Raw genomic sequence first — 18,334 nt, forward strand, 5'->3', positions numbered from 1 at the left:
CCTTTGGGCCACCATGCTGCAGTGTGATCACTGAGCAAGAGATGCCTGTCTTTTCCCTTTTTGCAAAGCCGTTTGCAGGAAAGATTCCCTCTTTCTCTCTAACAAAAGATACCATTACAATTAGAAGTTCTCTTATAAACTAACTTATACAGTACAGGCCAAAAGTTTGGACACACCTTCTCATTCAATGTGTTTCTTTATTTTCATGACTATTTACATTGTAGATTCTCACTGAAGGTATCAAAACTATGAATGAACACATATGGAATTATGTATTTAACAAAAAAGTGTGAAATAACTGAAAACATGTCTTATATTTTAGATTCTTCAAAGTAGCCACCCTTTGCTTTTTTTGATAACTCTGCAAACCCTTGGTGTTCTCTCAATGAGCTTCATGAGGTAGTCACCTGAAATGGTTTTCACTTCACAGGTGTGCTTTGTCAGGGTTAATTAGTGGAAGTTTTTCCCTTGTTAATAAAAAAGCAAAGGGTGGCTACTTTGAAGAATCTAAAATATGACATGTTTTCAGTTATTTCACACTTTTTTGTTAAGTACATAATTACATGTTCATTCATAGTTTTGATGCCTTCAGTGAGAATCTACAATGTAAATAGTCATGAAAATAAAAAGGAAACGCATTGAATGAGAAGGTGTGTCCAAACTTTTGGCCTGTACTGTATACTAAGAGATAAAATCATTTGCCTTTCCAGAAACCGTTTTGACAGTTACTGTATTTACCACAACCACACATTTCATACATGGTTTCTTATTAAGGACATGACATAGGATTATAAGCACTGTTGATTTTCATATTAATAATACCTTTGCCTCATTTACTCAACTCAAAAACTTGAATTTGGATGACCACCCTCCCACATTACGTTCCAATTAAATCACACTTTTGAAATATATAAACCTCCAATTTTGTCTACAGGTGTTGTCAGTGCCAGTCAGACACTAAGAGCCTGATATGCAGGTTTGTAGATTTGTTTTCAGAAGAAACCGCAAGGCTCCAGGACATTTCAGTTTTTGTACGGATTAAAAAAACAAGATACAAAATAAAATGTCTTAATATTCCTTAAACTACGCTAAACAAACTATAGAGTAGCAGGACAGTAAGTATGAATAATTTCATTGTCATACTGATGGAATTGGTGCTATAGAAATGTATTATACTGAATTTGTCGAGACAAATTGACACAGGGACAGATCAGAAAACAGCTGGGCTTCTTCTAAAACATGGTAAAATACACTTGTCTCTCATATCAGCCGGTTTCAAAGAAAGGCCTAGTTCTCTCTACAGAGGAGGTAGATAAAGGGCACCACCACAATTTGAGAATTTACGGTACAGTTTCTTAATGCCAAGAAATAGTTTAGTAGCATTTAGCTTCCACCCCCCCATACAATTTCAACTTTATTTTATCGTCATTTAGTCTTATCGTCTTATAGTCTATGAATTAACATGATTAAGTGTCTCCTGGCTCTAGTAAATATGAGTCATCCCGATCTTCTCATCTAACTCTCAGCAAGGGGGCAAATAAGCAAATATTCCAGACTATTTCTCTAAGTGCTTACTCACCTATTACCGATCTATATTAACCTTTACTTAAGGTTAATGATCAAGGCTGAATAATTAATCATTTTCAAATCTAAATTGAGATTTGAAAGAATGCAAATAGTTAATCGTGAAGACCGTGGTTAATCGAATGTGCAATATTTAGTTGAAAGTTTGGTGTAACATTTGGTTTCACATTTTTTATTCCTCTTTATTATTATATTTATAGTTTGTTCATGAGATAAATGCTGGAATAATGTCATATCACAGATTGTTTCCAGAAATGTCTTATTTTCAGTGGATATTTTAATTTAATTTTGTATTCCTTTTTTAACATGATTGTAGAAGGTGCAATATGTAGATTCTGCTATTATTGAACGGAGGCATATCAGAAATTTCAGTTTACAGGAAAGTACTGAATTTTTTTCATTTGAATTTTTTCTTTTTTTTTAACTTTTGTGATAAATGTTCTGTGTCTGACTATTCAAGGTTTCATGCTTATTAAAAGAAAAACACTTATTGCTGGCAATTATGTATTATGTATGTATGTTCTCATCCTTGTTTAAGAATATAGAACCATTTTGATGGTTTCATGTTATAATGCTCCGTGACATGTTTTATCTATCTACCCATCTATCTATCTACCCATCTATCTACCCATCTATCTATCTATCTATCTATACACAGTGAATACTGAACTTTAGCCAAACTTTAAAAAAAAAAAAACTCTGCATAAACATGTCTGCAGGTTGTACAGAAGTAGATGAAAGACTGTATGACTGTGTTAGTGCAAATTCAACAGCTAGGTGTAGTGAGATACACAGATATACACAGACAGACAAACAAACATTTGCGTACCTAGAGCGGCTGCCACTGAAGGAGCTGTGCTGGGAGGAGTGGCTGGAGTAGGAGCTGAATGAGGAAGAGCGGCTGCGGGAACGAGATGACCCAGAGCCTGTATAGGATGAAGAGCGAGACGAAGACCTGCAACATACATATACACACAGCACATGTAGTTAGGATTAATGAACAGCTTCTTAAACAGACCTCTCTAGAGTAGTGAAAATGGTGACAAGATATGAAACTAAAACTAGAAAATGCATTTCCTGCGGAAAATGTGTGTGAATGTGAAGCTAAACTGGATTAATAACTTAAATCTGTAAGATTAAGTTGAACTAGTGAGAATAGTTGGAAAAGTGGGAATTGTTCTAATTGGTATGAATTTCATTGACTAGTTGAATAACACCACTAATGTAAAAAAGACGTGGAATAATTAAAGTTTTTTTTTTTTTTTTTAAAAGCTTATGCTAAACTGGATTGCTGGTTAAAATGTGTAAGAAGAAGGAGAAGTTGTAAGAAATGTGGAAGTGATAATGGTTTTAATTAATATATCTTTAAAACTTGAATAATAGCCATATTGTATGAAAGTTGTAGGTGTTACAACAGTGGCACAGCAGTGGCAAGCGAACAACATACAACAGTCTGTAGTTGCAATTTGACTGTCCGGCCACTTACTAATAAGTGGCCTTGTTTGTAAACAGAGGAGATCGCTTTGATTTCTGATGTTTGTAATCAGCTAACGACCTGTTCACCTGTGTTAAACTGCTGCCATTAAAAGTGGTAACACACCAACCAGACGGCCGACCCTCGGCAGAAAAGCCAGTGGAAATGATCGCCCGCGTCCCCGAGGTCCAAAAAGTGCCACAGAACACACCAAAAAGACGAGACGAGACGTAATACATCTCTATAACCGCAGGCGGCGCTAATCTGTATTGTTGCCCAAGAAATGAAAACCGGCAGCTGATTGGACGAACGCGTCACATGGGTTTGTTTTCTCCAGAAATTCAAAGCCAGACTGTCATGGCGGCTGTTCAGAATACGATCTCATATTGTACTAAAATAGTTCACTGAAACATGTTTCTGAAAACATTTTAAGCGAGAAATAGGCCATGCAGTTGCTGAATCTGTCTTCATTTCAGCTCAACAAAGATCAGTTTAAAAAAATTTCATCAGATTTTGAGAGACTCTAGTCACCTCATTCCGCTCGCCATTTCCGGGTGAGTCCCGACTGCCCTGCCGCCGACCGAACATGTCAGGTCGGCCAAAATGAACGCCGACAGCCCCCCAGACTGACGACGGCACGGGACACACCGAACAGATTCGCGTCACTGACCTCGCCAGACTGTCTAACGGCCGATAATCGGCTAAGTGTGTGTCGGCTATTAGGGACACAGAGCGACCGGTGAAAGAAAGGCTCAGAAAGCCTAAACTATAGGTGGCATAAGTGAAATGACCTCATCTTCAGCGCTGCAAGTCCTTTGGTAACGTATTGATGTAAAATTTATGTGGAAAACTTAACAAAAGTAAAAGTAGACAAGCATACCTAGATAGATACATTTTTATTGATCCCAAAAAATGGGAAATAACAGAATTATACGTTTTGATGTATATATGTCGCATGACAAGGAAAAATTGTGGGCGTGAAAGCAAGTTATAGAGAAGGGACTAAGATGATTTTTTAAGGCTCCGTGCTCTATCGATGACATCACCCATTGTAATTCACACAATACATACACATAAACTTTCTGAAAGGAACAACTGAAACTTAATTTTCACAAACTGCTGAGATAGAGCCAATAAGTTTAATTGGAGTATGTTGGTCAAAGTATGAAGTAGGAGTAGCATTTTGAAGTAGAAGAGGATTTGAAGCATGCTCTCATTGACTTTAATTGTAAAAAGAAAAAAAGAATTAAAAAGCTTGATACTTTAAAAAGTATAAATAGTAGAACAAATATTGAATAAGTCCCATCATGTGCTTAAAGAGCTCAACATTTTGATTTTTCAATGTTTTTTGTAGGTGAAGATATGCAGAATTTAGAGGCGATCCAAGAAAGTTGAAGAATAAAGGATCGGATAACAATACTGTAAATGCTGCTGAATCAGCATCCACACAATCAGGTACAGGGTTCCGGGGGCATTCTACCCCCATAACATATTTTCAGTGATTTCATTATGCAAATTAGGGCCTTTTTAGATTAGAATACTACGAGAAAACAACATCATGTATTGATAAACAAATGTCAGGCAACCTGGGAGCAGTTCTGGAACCTCTCCTGCTGCCACTCCACACTGCGTACTTGGTCCGTGCATCACTTCACCCGGCCAAGTCCCCACAAACTGACCTACTGCCACCCCATTTGAATCACCATGTAAGTGTGTCATTGGGATTGTAGCCTAGATGTAAATGTAGTGGAAAAAGGAGAAGAGAGGAAGTTTTTTGTTGCAGACATTCATGTCAGCTAGTGCAGTCGTGGTACTGATTTTTTCCCCTACTGCACTCATTTAAACCACCGCGATTAGCACCGTTAAGAAAATATTTTCAGTTATAAAATAGTTCCTGATGTCAGTTGGCATTCACTGGCATTTAAAATATTACATATCAAGATACCACTGATTTAATAAGCTTCTTTTAAATGGCCAATGAATTCACGTGGATAATTGCATTCTTAATTCTGCAATTTTCATGCTTTAAATCAAATATTCACATTCAAATATTATTCAAAAAGCAGTGCAATTATAGGTCTGTATCCTGTGAAAGGGCTAGTTACTCAAGTTTTTCACAAGTGGTACTGTGTACGTTTACAAACCAGAATACAAATCTTAAGGCGCCTGTGATGAGACTGCCAGTCTGTAGTACAGTACTGTAAGTGACACGGAGATGTGAAGTTCTGATCAGCAGAGATTGGTGTATCAGTCAGCTCGCTTTCTTTAAATTAGAGTTTAAAAAAAAAGGATCTGGAATGAAAAAAAAAAAAAACTGCTGGGAGTCGAAGCATGTAAAGCACCACCATGAGCACTGGCCTCCAGTAGCAACAAGGCTGCGGCTATTTGTACTGTACAAACAACATTACACACTGAGGAAATGTCCTCAGAATCTTCTTCTGATATACTAAATGTATGTTATAAAAACATTTCAGACAACGACAGCTCAGCTCAAGGGACTGCTCAGCAATTTGTGAAGATTATTTTTATTGCCAATTTATTTCCAAAGGGTCAAACCATATTAGCCCCGATAATCAGCCAGGCCGATAATTGGTCGATCTCCGAACAGGAGGTTTTATTTTAGTGCTCAACCACACATCACAAAGTCCTGCGAGAAAAAATTACCCCAAGTCTGCCTTGCACATTAGTCAAGTTACAAAATCACCAGAAAGGCCAAATATTTCCACACTTGCAGGCTCAACTTGCAAGCTTGCGCTCCTAAATGTTGTGCGAGTCAAAAACAGGCATATATTTACAATAAAGAGTGAGTAAACTAGACTTCTTCAGTTTAATTGACTCCATCGGCACAGGATTATGAGATTTTATCTATGATGATGATTTTTTTAATACACATCATGGTTAATTAGTGAACAAGTCAATCTTCTACTTCCTCATAACGTTTTAATAAGCATACCTCATACCTAACTTTGCGTGCAATGCAAGATAACTACTTTATAGGTATGCCTGGACATGTTTTATTGTTTTACAACTTTGTATCACGGTCGATGCGATTAGGCTTTTGACATTAACAGAAATGACTAATACAACGGTGTTGCATTCCAGTTCTCAAAATGGTGTCATTAGAAGGACGACTGCTCTTCAGCAGCCACATTTCAGTATTGTTTTGAGTTTTTTTGCTAACATTTTAAAAAGCAAATTGAAAACATGTTTGCAGCTCATTTATGACTGATGTGGCAACAAATATTTTGTAGCTGTATTTTACACATTTTCTCCATCTGTATTTTGTATCTGTAATTCCAGAATAGTTTGTGTTAGCAGAAGTACAACTGTGAGCAAAACTATTTTCTTTACTTTTGCTGGATGTAGGTAAAGCAAGTAAAGGAAGAGTAAAGGAAAAGCCTCATAAAAGTACATTGTACCAAATATATACATTATAAGTGATAAACACCCGAACCCTCTACAAGATTTTTTTGAAATATCAGCTTTAAAATGTAGCACTCTGGTGTACTCTGAGAAGACAATTAAGGAGGACAATATTTACTTCAGGCAAAACCATTTATTATTCAGTGTTTATTCCAGTGTTTCTGCTCTAAGTCACTTTTTTGTTTTAAACAATTTTATCAGGAATTTTTTTTAACATAATGAGCTGCAAACATGACAACAATTTTTCCATTGTTTGCTAAAAACTGTGCAAAACAACAGATGCGTAACCTTATCAAAAGTGCAACTGAAATATTAATTTATCTTAAATAACAATAAATACAAAAATTCCAGATTAAGGATAGGCTTGATTATATGCTATATGGTCAAATTTAAATGATAAATTTAAAATTTAATAAAAATAACGACAACTTCTTTCACCAGTCAATAAGGACATAAATTAAGTGATATCACCATAAAACTTCCCCAGTTGGTTACAGACATTAGGACAAATATATTTTGTATAACAAGTTTTCTGAAATAGTTTAAATATGAAAATGATGCCTTATCTTGCTAAATATGTGCTAATTTGCATACATTTCCAGAAAAAAAAAAAATCAGAACATTGGATTAAGCCAGATTCAAATTTCTTGAAGTCAAGAGTGGTCAGAGCTTTGTGAAACGGGTTCAGGTTTTCTGATTTGACAAAGCAGGAAAGAAAGTTGGTGAAGACTTGCAGTTAATTGTCATGCAGTTTACGGACGAGTGTATGGCTGCTCTGTAGGGCTGTAACGATATGTGTTATGAAACCAAAATTGCAACACTCTGACCCATGAACCTGTGTTGCGGAGTGAGAAGGCAGAATCGCGACACACCCCTTCCAACTCCCAGAGTTATCCTTCCCGTCCGGATCCAATGCTACCACATCTTTAAATTACTATTAGTATTAGTCGTTTTGGTGCCTTATCCCCCTTTTGTCGGGTAAGTTTAGCTAACTGTAAAGACGGCTAAAAGTGAGGGGGGTAGGGGGTTAAACACTGGTAACGCTAACAGAGGCGTAACGTTAGGATTGGCCGCTGTTCTGACTCGGGTGCCCGGGGCTGTTTCCCGACGGTTCAGTAAACTGCAGTTGGTGTCCTTAGCACCGGAGTTAAGTGCTGACCGGGTTTGGATTGCTGGCTGGCTGGGGGCTGACTGTGGATGTGTCCCCGGGCCGGGCCTGTTGTCAGCTCTCATCCTGACTGAAGCCTTGCAGCGCCGGGAGAATTAGGCAGACAGACAGGGGTGTGCTAGCTGGCTAAATTATCGACGCACACACCAGCACACAAGTATAAACATCAGACCACTTACGTGGGCTACGGTGAAAGCTCAGAACTTCCTGTCAAAAGCATAGTGTTTGTGTTTAGTCGAGGGTCTGATTTTTAATAAAAAATTTAAAAAACTGAAGTTTGATACCAATATATGTCTTACTGAAGGCATTTAATGGTCAAAATAGTATTAATAAATATTCCAATATATTTGAATATTAATAAACAAACAAACTTCAAATATGATTTTTGGGCAAAAGTCAAAGCCCTATGAACCACTGAAACGATTTTGGAAACATTATTTAGAGCTACAAAAGAATCTTTGGTGTTGGATCGATCAATATTGAAATCAATCAATATAAATAAATAAGGTCTCTGTTGCATTACTGTGTTTATTACCCTTGTACATTTTTTACTGATGCTTTTCCAGTCCGTTTTCACCTATCTATGGTCTTTACCATCGCGGTTGCAACCTCTCTCCAGGCATTTTCCAACTCTATTTTATTAGAGTGTAATTGCGATCAACTATAAATGCGGATATATATGTATAAGCTTGCATAAGTTTTCCTCTTTGCCCACCATTGTATTCAAACCTATATATACTTGAAATAATGTACAATACTTGCAATGTCGCCCCACCGACAACGCATAGTATTGCGTGCATCAGCGTGTCGCGTAACAAAAACTGGGACGACACATTTAGCTACTCATAATGGCGGCCAAAGCTTACCGATGCGTAGCCTTGCGAATGGGCACCGATGCGTTGACTCTGTAACGGCCCTAATAGTTTTTAAAAGTTACGTAATTAGTTAAATGTAAATAACTCGATCACGCAAGAATGAATCGGAGAACTTCAAAACACAGCATTTGTTCCTCCATTCGAGGGAAATAAACTTTTAAACTGTTCAAATAAAGGTGGGTCATGGCATTCACATATTATAATAATAATAATAATCATATATCATCATAAACATATCTCCTACCTGGAGGAGTGGGACAGAGAGACTGAGGAGCCTGAGGGCCGATGTCGCCGGCGGCCTCGTGGTGGGGAGCCCAGCCCGGGGCGTCTCCTGGGGGATTTGGACCGACGCCATGGGTCCTTCCACTCATCTGGTCGTCTCATGACTGGAACAACCTCCTTCTTTGAGGGAGGTTCCATCGGCCTGCTGAGTAGATTGAAAATCAAAACCAATGTCTGATAAGAGACAAGTGTCTTTTTTCATCATTCTAACATCTGCTTGTCTGGGATATACTAGATGTCCCTGAGCAGTTTTGTTTAAACGAGTTGATTTGTTCAAGCCGACTGAGTTAAAAATGGAAACTGACGGATACCGATTGAAATTCTATTATGAATAATGAAAGTTAAAAATCAATACAGCATAGTATCGCAATATTTTCCTAGGCAATACTGTATCGATACGCAGATGCCAAGTATCTTTTATTATATATGCGTTTGTCTGCTTGACAATCCCATTTTGCGGCAATAAAATTGAAGTGAGATGAAAAGAGAAATGTATCTTTTCAGATAAAACCGATGTTGACAAAGTTTCCTTTTGTATCGTGATGGATATCATCACTTTTCTAGCCTCTACAAGCCTCACGATACGTATTGTAGCTAGAAAAGTTCTCAGCTTCTTCCTACCCCTTTTAAACATGAACAATATTAGAGTTGCTTATTTGTTGCTTATGATCTTGTTAGTCTTTTTTTTTACTTTGTTTGTACTTTGTGTTTGTATTTTTATCTTTTTAAACAGGTTCACTGAATTAAAATTAAAATAAATACATAAAACATTCTGGTGTTTAAAATATTGCATATAATTCACTTGACATTTTACCAGCACATGTATTGTTTTAATTTGGTGCCTGAGCCTGACGAGCAGTTATTATTCAATATCACATTTAAAAAGCAATAATTAAACTAACACCAATATGGAACAGGGATACATACTTGGAATTACATAATCATCTGTTCAACCACGTGTCCTTTAGTGCAAACATAAGTCACATACGCCCCAGTGAATGAGGAATTCCGAAGGTGTGATGCAAGAGCAAACAAGTGACCCAAGGCAAAGCTCATATAGTTTAAAATAGAATCACAACACAGGAGCTATTTTTAGCTCTCAAATATGTTCCTATCAACAGAATGTTTCCTTTGAGGAAATAAAAAAAAAAAAAAAGGAAGTGGGGGCAAACCCATAAGGCACATTAAAATGGCAAAAAAATAAGAAGCAGCAACAGTGAAGTAATAGTGGAGCAACACCTGTGTTGCGCCAATACAGTTGAAAGGGCAATGGCCAATGGGGAAACACAAACACTGATGTAATCACACTCATTCCAACAATGGTGGAACTTCATTTTTACAGATGGGAAACTCAGATCAACAGAGTAGTATGTCTTGATCATATTGTTGTAGTGACTGAGTTTGCATTAAATGGGGAAATTAGGAATAGACCCATTTCCATATTAGGAATATAAGTCTGTTCCAAATAAAGGCAATGCCTCTCCAGTTTGGCTATGGTAAAGTTATTTATCATTTATGGGTAACCGGTAGATTAGTACTGAGGTCAGCTATTGTGTATCAATATCATGTACTATACACAGTACATTTCTTAAATCTTTCATTACAATTTTTATTTTTCAATGGGGGCAAATCATAAAACACAACGGCAAATAGGAAAACAAAACGGTAAATAGGAACAGACTGACTGTCTTTTAACAGGAAGGAGAGGTGAAAAACACGGAAAAGCGCCTACTTTGGCTATAAGTTATACTTCGACCCAACATCTTGATGTGGGTCTGGCTTGTCAGGCTATCTTTTCACGGCAACCCTCCATAGAGATGTATCAGCCTACTTTAAGTAACAGCGACAGTAAACATTTATTTTAAACTATTATTTTTATTATTATACTAAATTAATCCACGGTTCACATGCATTCCAAATCGTGAGTGTTGATCCGTACAGACCACGGTCATACACCACTACTTACTATTGCAATACAAATTATTGCAATATAAATTAAATGTACCGTGATAATAGAATTTTATACATTATCATCCTTTTTTAACATTAACCTGCACACAGCCAGACTAAAATATGAGATTCATACAACTCACATTTCCGTAGTTTTAAGTTAAAACGGGGAAAAAAAGGGGGAGTTGCAACATCCCTAGAAGGCTCATTGATTGCGGTTCACTGGCTACCGGTATCATGCAAAAAAAAAAAAAAAAATCATCCGCCCAAAACTGATTGCTGTCTAACTACATGCAAATGATGAAATTAATCGTACACAAACACGTTAGATGAACTCTTGGGTTAGGGTTAACCCTCTCGAGCACGTTGCCGGTTGTGCACATTTCTCTCTTTCTCTGCGCAGTAGCAGCATCCCCAGCAGGCTGAGCCGGGCTCCCTGCTTCCCCCGCCCGGGCTAAGTCGAATGAGGAATGAACAGGACATGGGACACCTATGTCATCTTTGCAGTAGTTAAGACTTCAACCATTACCCTTTTTAATTTAACATAAAAGAACTACAAAGATGTCAAACAGACCTCTTTTCATGTATTGGTCTTGAGAACGCCACGACTGAAAATGCATTGTTTCGGTGGTGTAGTTCCCTTCCACTCTCCCTGGCACATGTAAGGTTGGTAGATGCCTGAAAGTTTGGGGGCGGTAGGTTTCATGTCATGTTGCTGCTCCTACCGGAAAGTAGCACACCTAGCTTGAATAATAATGGTTGTGCTTTTCAACTTTCAACAGACCGCAAGTTTTACCATGTATAATTAAGATTCTTTTGCTTTTGAAGATGACCCAACAATAACAAATCCAACAGGACCAACAGGGTAGTTAACTTTTGTTTCATTTCCCATCACTATTAGGGAAGACAATTACACAGGGTTGGCAATGCTTTTCTTTTCTTCGTCTTGATTCCTGCAAAGCTTTCTACACATGTACAACACAGGCTTTCCTCAATCGCCTTCAATTAGTTCAAAATGCTGATGCTGGGATTATAATCAATTCAAGAAAACAAGATCATATAACTCCAATTTTGGCCTCCCTGCATTGGCTCCCCATTAATTACCATATTGATTTTAGGTTATGTTTGACCTTCAAGGCTTTAAATAACCAGGCCCCTGATGCATGTCTGTCTGCTTCAACCCCACATCTAATAATTACAAAGATATAACGGTGTCAAATAAAACGAAAAATCATAATGACTGGGAATTACTGTTCTGGCTCCTTACTGGTGTATCAAGACATGACGTCAAAAAATTCTGCAAAATAAATCAACCTAAAGCCAACTGAAACTTCACTTACTTGGGTGGCAAGCTGAGGGGCGGCGAGCGCGGTGGTTTCAGTTTTTCCTCGTCTTTCTTTTCCCTGGCGTCCCTAGGAGGACGCATCCTTGGTCTCTCCTTATCATCCCGCTTCATCCGGTCCCTCTCCCATTCTTCTTTCCGCCGCATCCTCTCCTTCTCGCGCTCCCGCTCTCTCTCCCTCTCCCTCTGCCGGCGCTCCCTCTCACGGTGATCTCTCTCCCTCTCTCGGTCCCGGTGCCGCTCCCGAGGGTCGCGGTCACGTTCACGCTCCTGTCGGAATGGATATGTTCAGTTTTATAGCAAAAACTTTTTGGCTTCCCTACCCTGTCAGTGGCACTCAGCCCCAGAGCCATTTTTAACACTGAACTGTTATGACTCACAAATACTCGGTTTAATTTCTAAAGAATAGGTCTCAGTAATTTTTGGGTAAAAGCTGGCGACCAACAGGTATGTATTGTCGTCTGTATAACTGTTCTCGTATATTTGTGCTATGCACTGCACCATTCACATGTTGTCCTCGACTTGGACTTTATGATTAGACATTTTTTTTGTTGATGTTGTAGTACTCACACATTTTGAGCAGATTGTCAAGGATACTCACGTTGTAGTGGTAAGGAAGAGGAGCTTCTGTGTACTGCACTCGGAAGTTTTCATACTGGCCTCCTCGCCATAGGGCCTCCATTTCATAGTCATAGTATGGATCAGCATATGGGTCACTATTGAGGGAAACACTGTTTATTGAGCACATAGGGCAAAACCATTCTCTGGTTAATTTTCTTTCATGTTATGGTGTATTTAAAAACTGATGTTAAACATCATATTTTACAGAATTATACAGAATTGTGAACATATTTCTGAAAGAGATATTTCAGTTCAGTATTTTCAGTTGTTCAAATTTCAATTCATTGAATGGCAGTCTGTGAGTCAAACAGAGACCCTATACACTACTGTTTTGTGAATGATCTCACTTGGATTAGCAATACCTCCATCTCTGACAAGAGACATGGACCAAAAAGCTGTGCATAAATCAGTAATGGTCTTCTTAATCATGACAAACATTGAGCAGTGTTACAGCACGTTACATTTACATTACATGTCTACACCATGGTCTATTGAAGAGTTTATTAAGGCTATTTAAGTTAGTCTACACTTACCCGTAAATAGGATCTCTGAATTCCATTTCACTGAAAGAGGAAAACAGAATAGTTTCAATGACAAAATCTCGTATTACATTTGGTACATTTACAACACACTAATAGCATGTATGCTACACTAGGTTATAGTGTGTCTGTTGGTGGCCGCAGGGGTAAACACACACACACCAGCCTGCAGTTCAGTGTGTCCGCCCGTTTATCTAAAAAAAAAAACTGTACCGAGACACCATCAGAAAATAAGTTTACATTTTTTTTTTATAAGCACCCTTGTGTTTTCTCTCTCGCGAGACACACGTCTACAGCCTGCAGTTCAATGTGGGTCGCCCAATCGCTATCTTTTTCTCTCCTGCCAACTGCAAAGCCTAACTTAACTTTTAATGTTATCAAACAAAGAGAAATGTTCTCATTGCTCACCTCTTGCATACCTCCAACTGAGAAACCATTATAACAGGGATCTTCAACAGAGGGTCCAGGACCAATTCTCTCTTTTTTTGTCAAAATGTTTTGGTTTCATTACAGAACACCAGCATTTACAGATGGACTGGTGTGATTAAACTAGTGCCTTGCCCATTTAAAGTGAAGTGAATTTGAAGTGTGCCTGTTCGGAACGGGGCGATTGCTTGGTTCCGCGTGTGTATTTTTTTATTTTCTTTTTTGCACTGCTGAAATCAAGATTTTATACATCATCTGACAAAATCACCAAACACATAAGTTAAAGACAACACCTGTGTTGTGAGTTCGGCTGCACTTACGTGATCACACAGAGACAAAGTTAGAAGCAATAAAATGTATTTCTTACTTTTCCTCCTGCACAGCGCACAGACCCCATCTGCAGTACTACACGACACGGCCACTACATATCGCTGCTGCACCTCAGTCAGTGACAGAGAGAGGTGATAGTAGAGCCCCTAGATTTGTCGCTAGTCGTTTATTTTTTTAACCCGCCCCCGCTGCTGTACTGTGTATGTGTGAGACACACACACATTCAGAGAGATTCCTCGATTTATAGTTCGATATAAAAACGTAACCAATGACAAAGGCATAAGGTGGTAAAAGAATCAGAGATGTTCATTGGCTTATTCATGTGAGAGGTGTAGTGAAATAAAGCTGTTATGTAACACACGAATGAATGATGTAGTGAAATGAAAATGATGAAGATACAACAGCATCTCTTAATAGACTACAAAGCACAAAAAGTCTGGACTATATTAAAAAGGTCTTGGGAGTTATGTTGGACTTTAACTACAACCCTGTCATGTATGGTCTACAAAAAACAGAAAAAAAAACAATCTGTTCCAACTGATAATCAGTATTGTATGTGAAAAATCTGAAGGGCCTATACACATTCACAGAGGTTTTTACTGACTGGCCATTAAGGACACAGACTTCTCTATGTACTTTATTACTTTGCCCTGTATATTATCGTAGTATAGTAATTGTAACTTGGTTTATGTAGTCAATGTGTTTCACTTCTGTAAATTCTAACCTTGTTATACTCATAGATTTGTTAACAAAAACAAAAAAGAAGTTTCTCTCTACTTCCTTAAAACAGAAATTGGTCAGCTACCAGCATCCTCATAAAGTCTTCCGGCTGACTGAAAGTTGTAACTGGTGGTGGAGTCACCCAAGGTTCAAATATCAGAAGGGAGTGTTTCCTCCCTCTAGTTTCCTATTTTTGTATGTGTGTATTTGTTTCAATTACTCTGTAGTGCGTCATCTCTCCAAGCTTTACTTAAATTATGCAAGTCTGACGTGATTGTTCGACTAAGGATTTAAATCATTTAAAAAGGTAAACTGGGAAAGAAGCTTTTCGCAAAGCATGTACTTCAGGACTGGAGGTGCAGGCAACTGCAAGATAAACAAGGAATCAGAAAAACTGTGTTTTAATTTAAGAAGGTAATACTCTCGAATGATGCGGTAGCTGCGTTCTCTGAGGAAATCATTCTCTTTGTCAAATTCTCTCTCGTCTTCTCCGATGGTCACATTGAAACGCTTCTCCTCAAAGTCTGGCTCCTGCTCCTTACGGATGGTGGCCTTCTTCAGCACCTATGAGACAGAGCCAGATACAGAATGTAAGGCACGGCACCTGTTTTATACCATGACCTGGGTGAATACTTCAGTCCGACTGGCTGCAAGGTGTCCATTGAAAAGGGATATAGGACACCTAAATAGTTCCAGTGAAACTGTCTGTTTACAGATGTAAATGAACGCTCTACATTAAATGGAAAAAAATGGGAACGTCTTTCACGCTGAGTTTAGTCCTTCCATGCCTCGTTCTCTTGAACATCACAGGATGGCGCTAACACACAACGCTGCAAGAAGTACATTACACTGCCCTCTGAACTTACTTTGTATCACATTTAGCAATCATCTCATATCTCATTTGCTGTTCAGCGCTCTACTTCAGGCAGCGGCTGATAGTACACGTGGTGTAGTATTTGTTCGTAAAAGTTTTGATATTGATTTGGGGACAATGGCATGGCTGGATAGCTAGCTTGTCTGGTTGTGAAATATACTGTTGGATCATATTTACAGTTTGTCAATGGTACGTAACGTTACTGACTTTGAATTTTGCTAGCATAGCGTTCGCTTTCTGGCTCTTAGCTGAGCGAGCGTTTTATGAGCTGAGCAGACTAGAAATATCTCAAGTTGCCAAGTCGTATCTAAGGTCCGTCCTATTTACTGGAGCAGTGATCTTTAAGAACCTTAAATGAGACAGGAATGACTCTTAGAGGTATTAGTTAAACCCTCAGGTGTTACCAGGGAAACGTTTGAAAAAACTTCAGACTTTGATTTCATATAAATGAATGGCCTTGAAAAAATGTTTGTTGGCAGATGACCATGGTATAAGCAGCTTGATGCCCTTCAAGCTGTCCCTTATCCCTTAAGTAATAATGGGCTGTGGAGGAGGCAACTGTTCTGGAGGGTTTGGCCTCGCCGTCATCCATTATTTTCTAATAATGGACACCTTGTCGGGCATTAAACCTTGAACAGCCAATCAACTCATAGCGTAGTCCGCTGGTCAAGTCAGTTACAAACTGGTCGAAATGACTACATTTTGGATGGAGGCTCAACGAGCGCCTGCGAGCGAGAAAGAGCAGCGGTGGTTGAGTGAGCTAGAGAGTGAATGAAAAGAGGGAGCGATGTTAGAACAAAGCAGTGAATCAGAGAAATGAAGCATTGTTTTCACTACTAGAAATGCAACTGTAGCAAGTATGTCACTATTCTCATTCATACTTTAAGACACCAAAAATTAAATCCAGCCCCAATAAAGCCTAAAAAGAACCTATGTACAGAGGTTCGTTGCAATTGAGATGATATACTGTCTCGTCGCATTGCCGTGATCTGGCAGGTTTCAAAAAAAGCTGCAGACCAGCCCACTGCAAGTAGTTGCAAGTTTCAACTGGTATTGTCGCAAATCTTTGTTCTGATCTGGACTTAAAGGGTAACCCGTTTTGTTCAACCTGGATCCTATTTTCCTATGTTTTTGTGTGCAAGTGACTGACAGGAAAAATAATCTTTGAAATTGGTCCAGTACTAAGCGTGAACGCTACAACCGACAGCTACAGACCGGGATACAATGTAACCCTATGGGGCAAATCTGCATTGTCAATTTGGTCCACTAAAAGTGCTTGTTTTGCCACTGAAAGGCTTAGATTATTATTAACATTATGGAAAGGATCCCTACCAAGATGGGCCTTTTTGAAACCTGTTAAACCTTGCTGAACCAGAAACAGCGCTGAGGTCGCTAGCGCTAAACCCACCAAATCCATAAAAAAGAAAAACTATCTAGCGTGTATAGAGCCAACATATTTTTACATGTAAATCAGTACACTATGCGTTTATTTCAACCAAAACTAGAGTGGTGATGGTTGGAAAAGTGGAAAGACGACCCAAAACAGCTTTTCATAGTTTTATTTTGTTTCTGTCGACGAATTAAGTGTATTTTACATTGCTAAAATTAGTGTTAATTTACATGGAGACCAGTGGGTTTAGTGAATGCAATTTCGTGGATGTTTTTATGTTTAAAAAAAAGGACCTTACTCTTAAACAGAAAGGTCGACCTCCTTAGAAATCCTATCCATAATGTTGTCAGACACTTACAATATTAATCTGAGCCTGTCAGTGGTAAAACAAGCACTTTTGTAAAGGTAAATACAAGCTGCACAATTGCCCCATTAACTTACATTGTAGCTTGTTTCGCCGCGCCGACTGCAGCAATCTTGCTTAATACTGGACCAATTTCAAAGATTGTTATTCCCATCAGTCTCTTAGACCCAAAAACATTTTATCCAGGTTTAATAAAACAAAAATCAAAAACCAAACAAACAAACAAACCGGTAGTTACCCTTTAATGTAACGCTGGTCCTATTTCTTACATGAAAAAAAACACGTTTATAATATATGAATAATATAAAAAAATATTTAAGCTAACATCACAGAGAATCATTACACTAACAGGTATACGGTCCAAGTTAGTTTACACACTCTGAGCAGCATGACAGTAGTTCCATTTGGCACAAGCTCAGTTTGGTTTCCTATAGAAGCAGTTAAGTGGTTTACCTCTTTGGCGTGCCTTAGGCCTCGCTCCCATGCACTCTCAACAGGAGGCTCCACTGGGGGAGGTGGTGGAGGGAGCTCCTCCACTGCAGGTCCAGCCTAAAACAATGACAAATTGATTCAGTAGTTTCTCTTACTCAGAGAGATGTAGCAGCCAATGCTAGTTGGTAGAATTGCATATGACATAGATCCAGTTCCTACGCATTTGTACTAGGGCTGGACAATATAGTGTTTTATCGCCATTGCGACACTTTTTCTGTCAGTTGAAAGGAAATATCAGTAGAAAACTGCACTTTAAAATGTAACTGTCAGTCATTTTTTTTGGTGGTGTCTTTTATTTTCAATTCAATAGTCAATTTGTTCAATAAAAGAATGTTAGAAACAAGCAACAAGTACTACTGTAAGCAGCAGAAATGCAGAACTGAGTACACTTTAATATATTTTTATCGCAAGCAATATTATTAACATATTATATTGTGCAGCCCTAAATTGTGCTTTTTATCTTAGGATTTAATTGTTTCA

At 38.4% G+C, this 18,334-nt stretch overlaps 1 protein-coding gene across 7 annotated transcripts in view; it reads right to left on the reverse strand.

The window, feature by feature from the left end:
* Positions 1 to 18,334, reverse strand: part of zc3h18 (zinc finger CCCH-type containing 18) — a 55,144-nt gene that overhangs the window by 20,296 nt on the left and 16,514 nt on the right. For 6 of the 7 annotated variants that reach the window (XM_028584749.1, XM_028584754.1, XM_028584753.1 and 3 more), the window contains exons 5-11: positions 17,816 to 17,911; positions 15,156 to 15,298; positions 13,253 to 13,282; positions 12,700 to 12,814; positions 12,097 to 12,368; positions 8,769 to 8,951; positions 2,414 to 2,539 (exon numbers count right to left, since the gene is read on the reverse strand). In XM_028584749.1, the coding sequence (XP_028440550.1) occupies positions 2,414 to 2,539; positions 8,769 to 8,951; positions 12,097 to 12,368; positions 12,700 to 12,814; positions 13,253 to 13,282; positions 15,156 to 15,298; positions 17,816 to 17,911 (965 nt within the window). The remainder of the gene's footprint in view (positions 1 to 2,413; positions 2,540 to 8,768; positions 8,952 to 12,096; positions 12,369 to 12,699; positions 12,815 to 13,252; positions 13,283 to 15,155; positions 15,299 to 17,815; positions 17,912 to 18,334) is intronic. The other variant, XM_028584751.1, reaches the window with a different exon arrangement.

Source organism: Perca flavescens, chromosome 8 (genome assembly GCF_004354835.1).
Source record: "Perca flavescens isolate YP-PL-M2 chromosome 8, PFLA_1.0, whole genome shotgun sequence".
Lineage (NCBI taxonomy): Eukaryota > Metazoa > Chordata > Actinopteri > Perciformes > Percidae > Perca > Perca flavescens.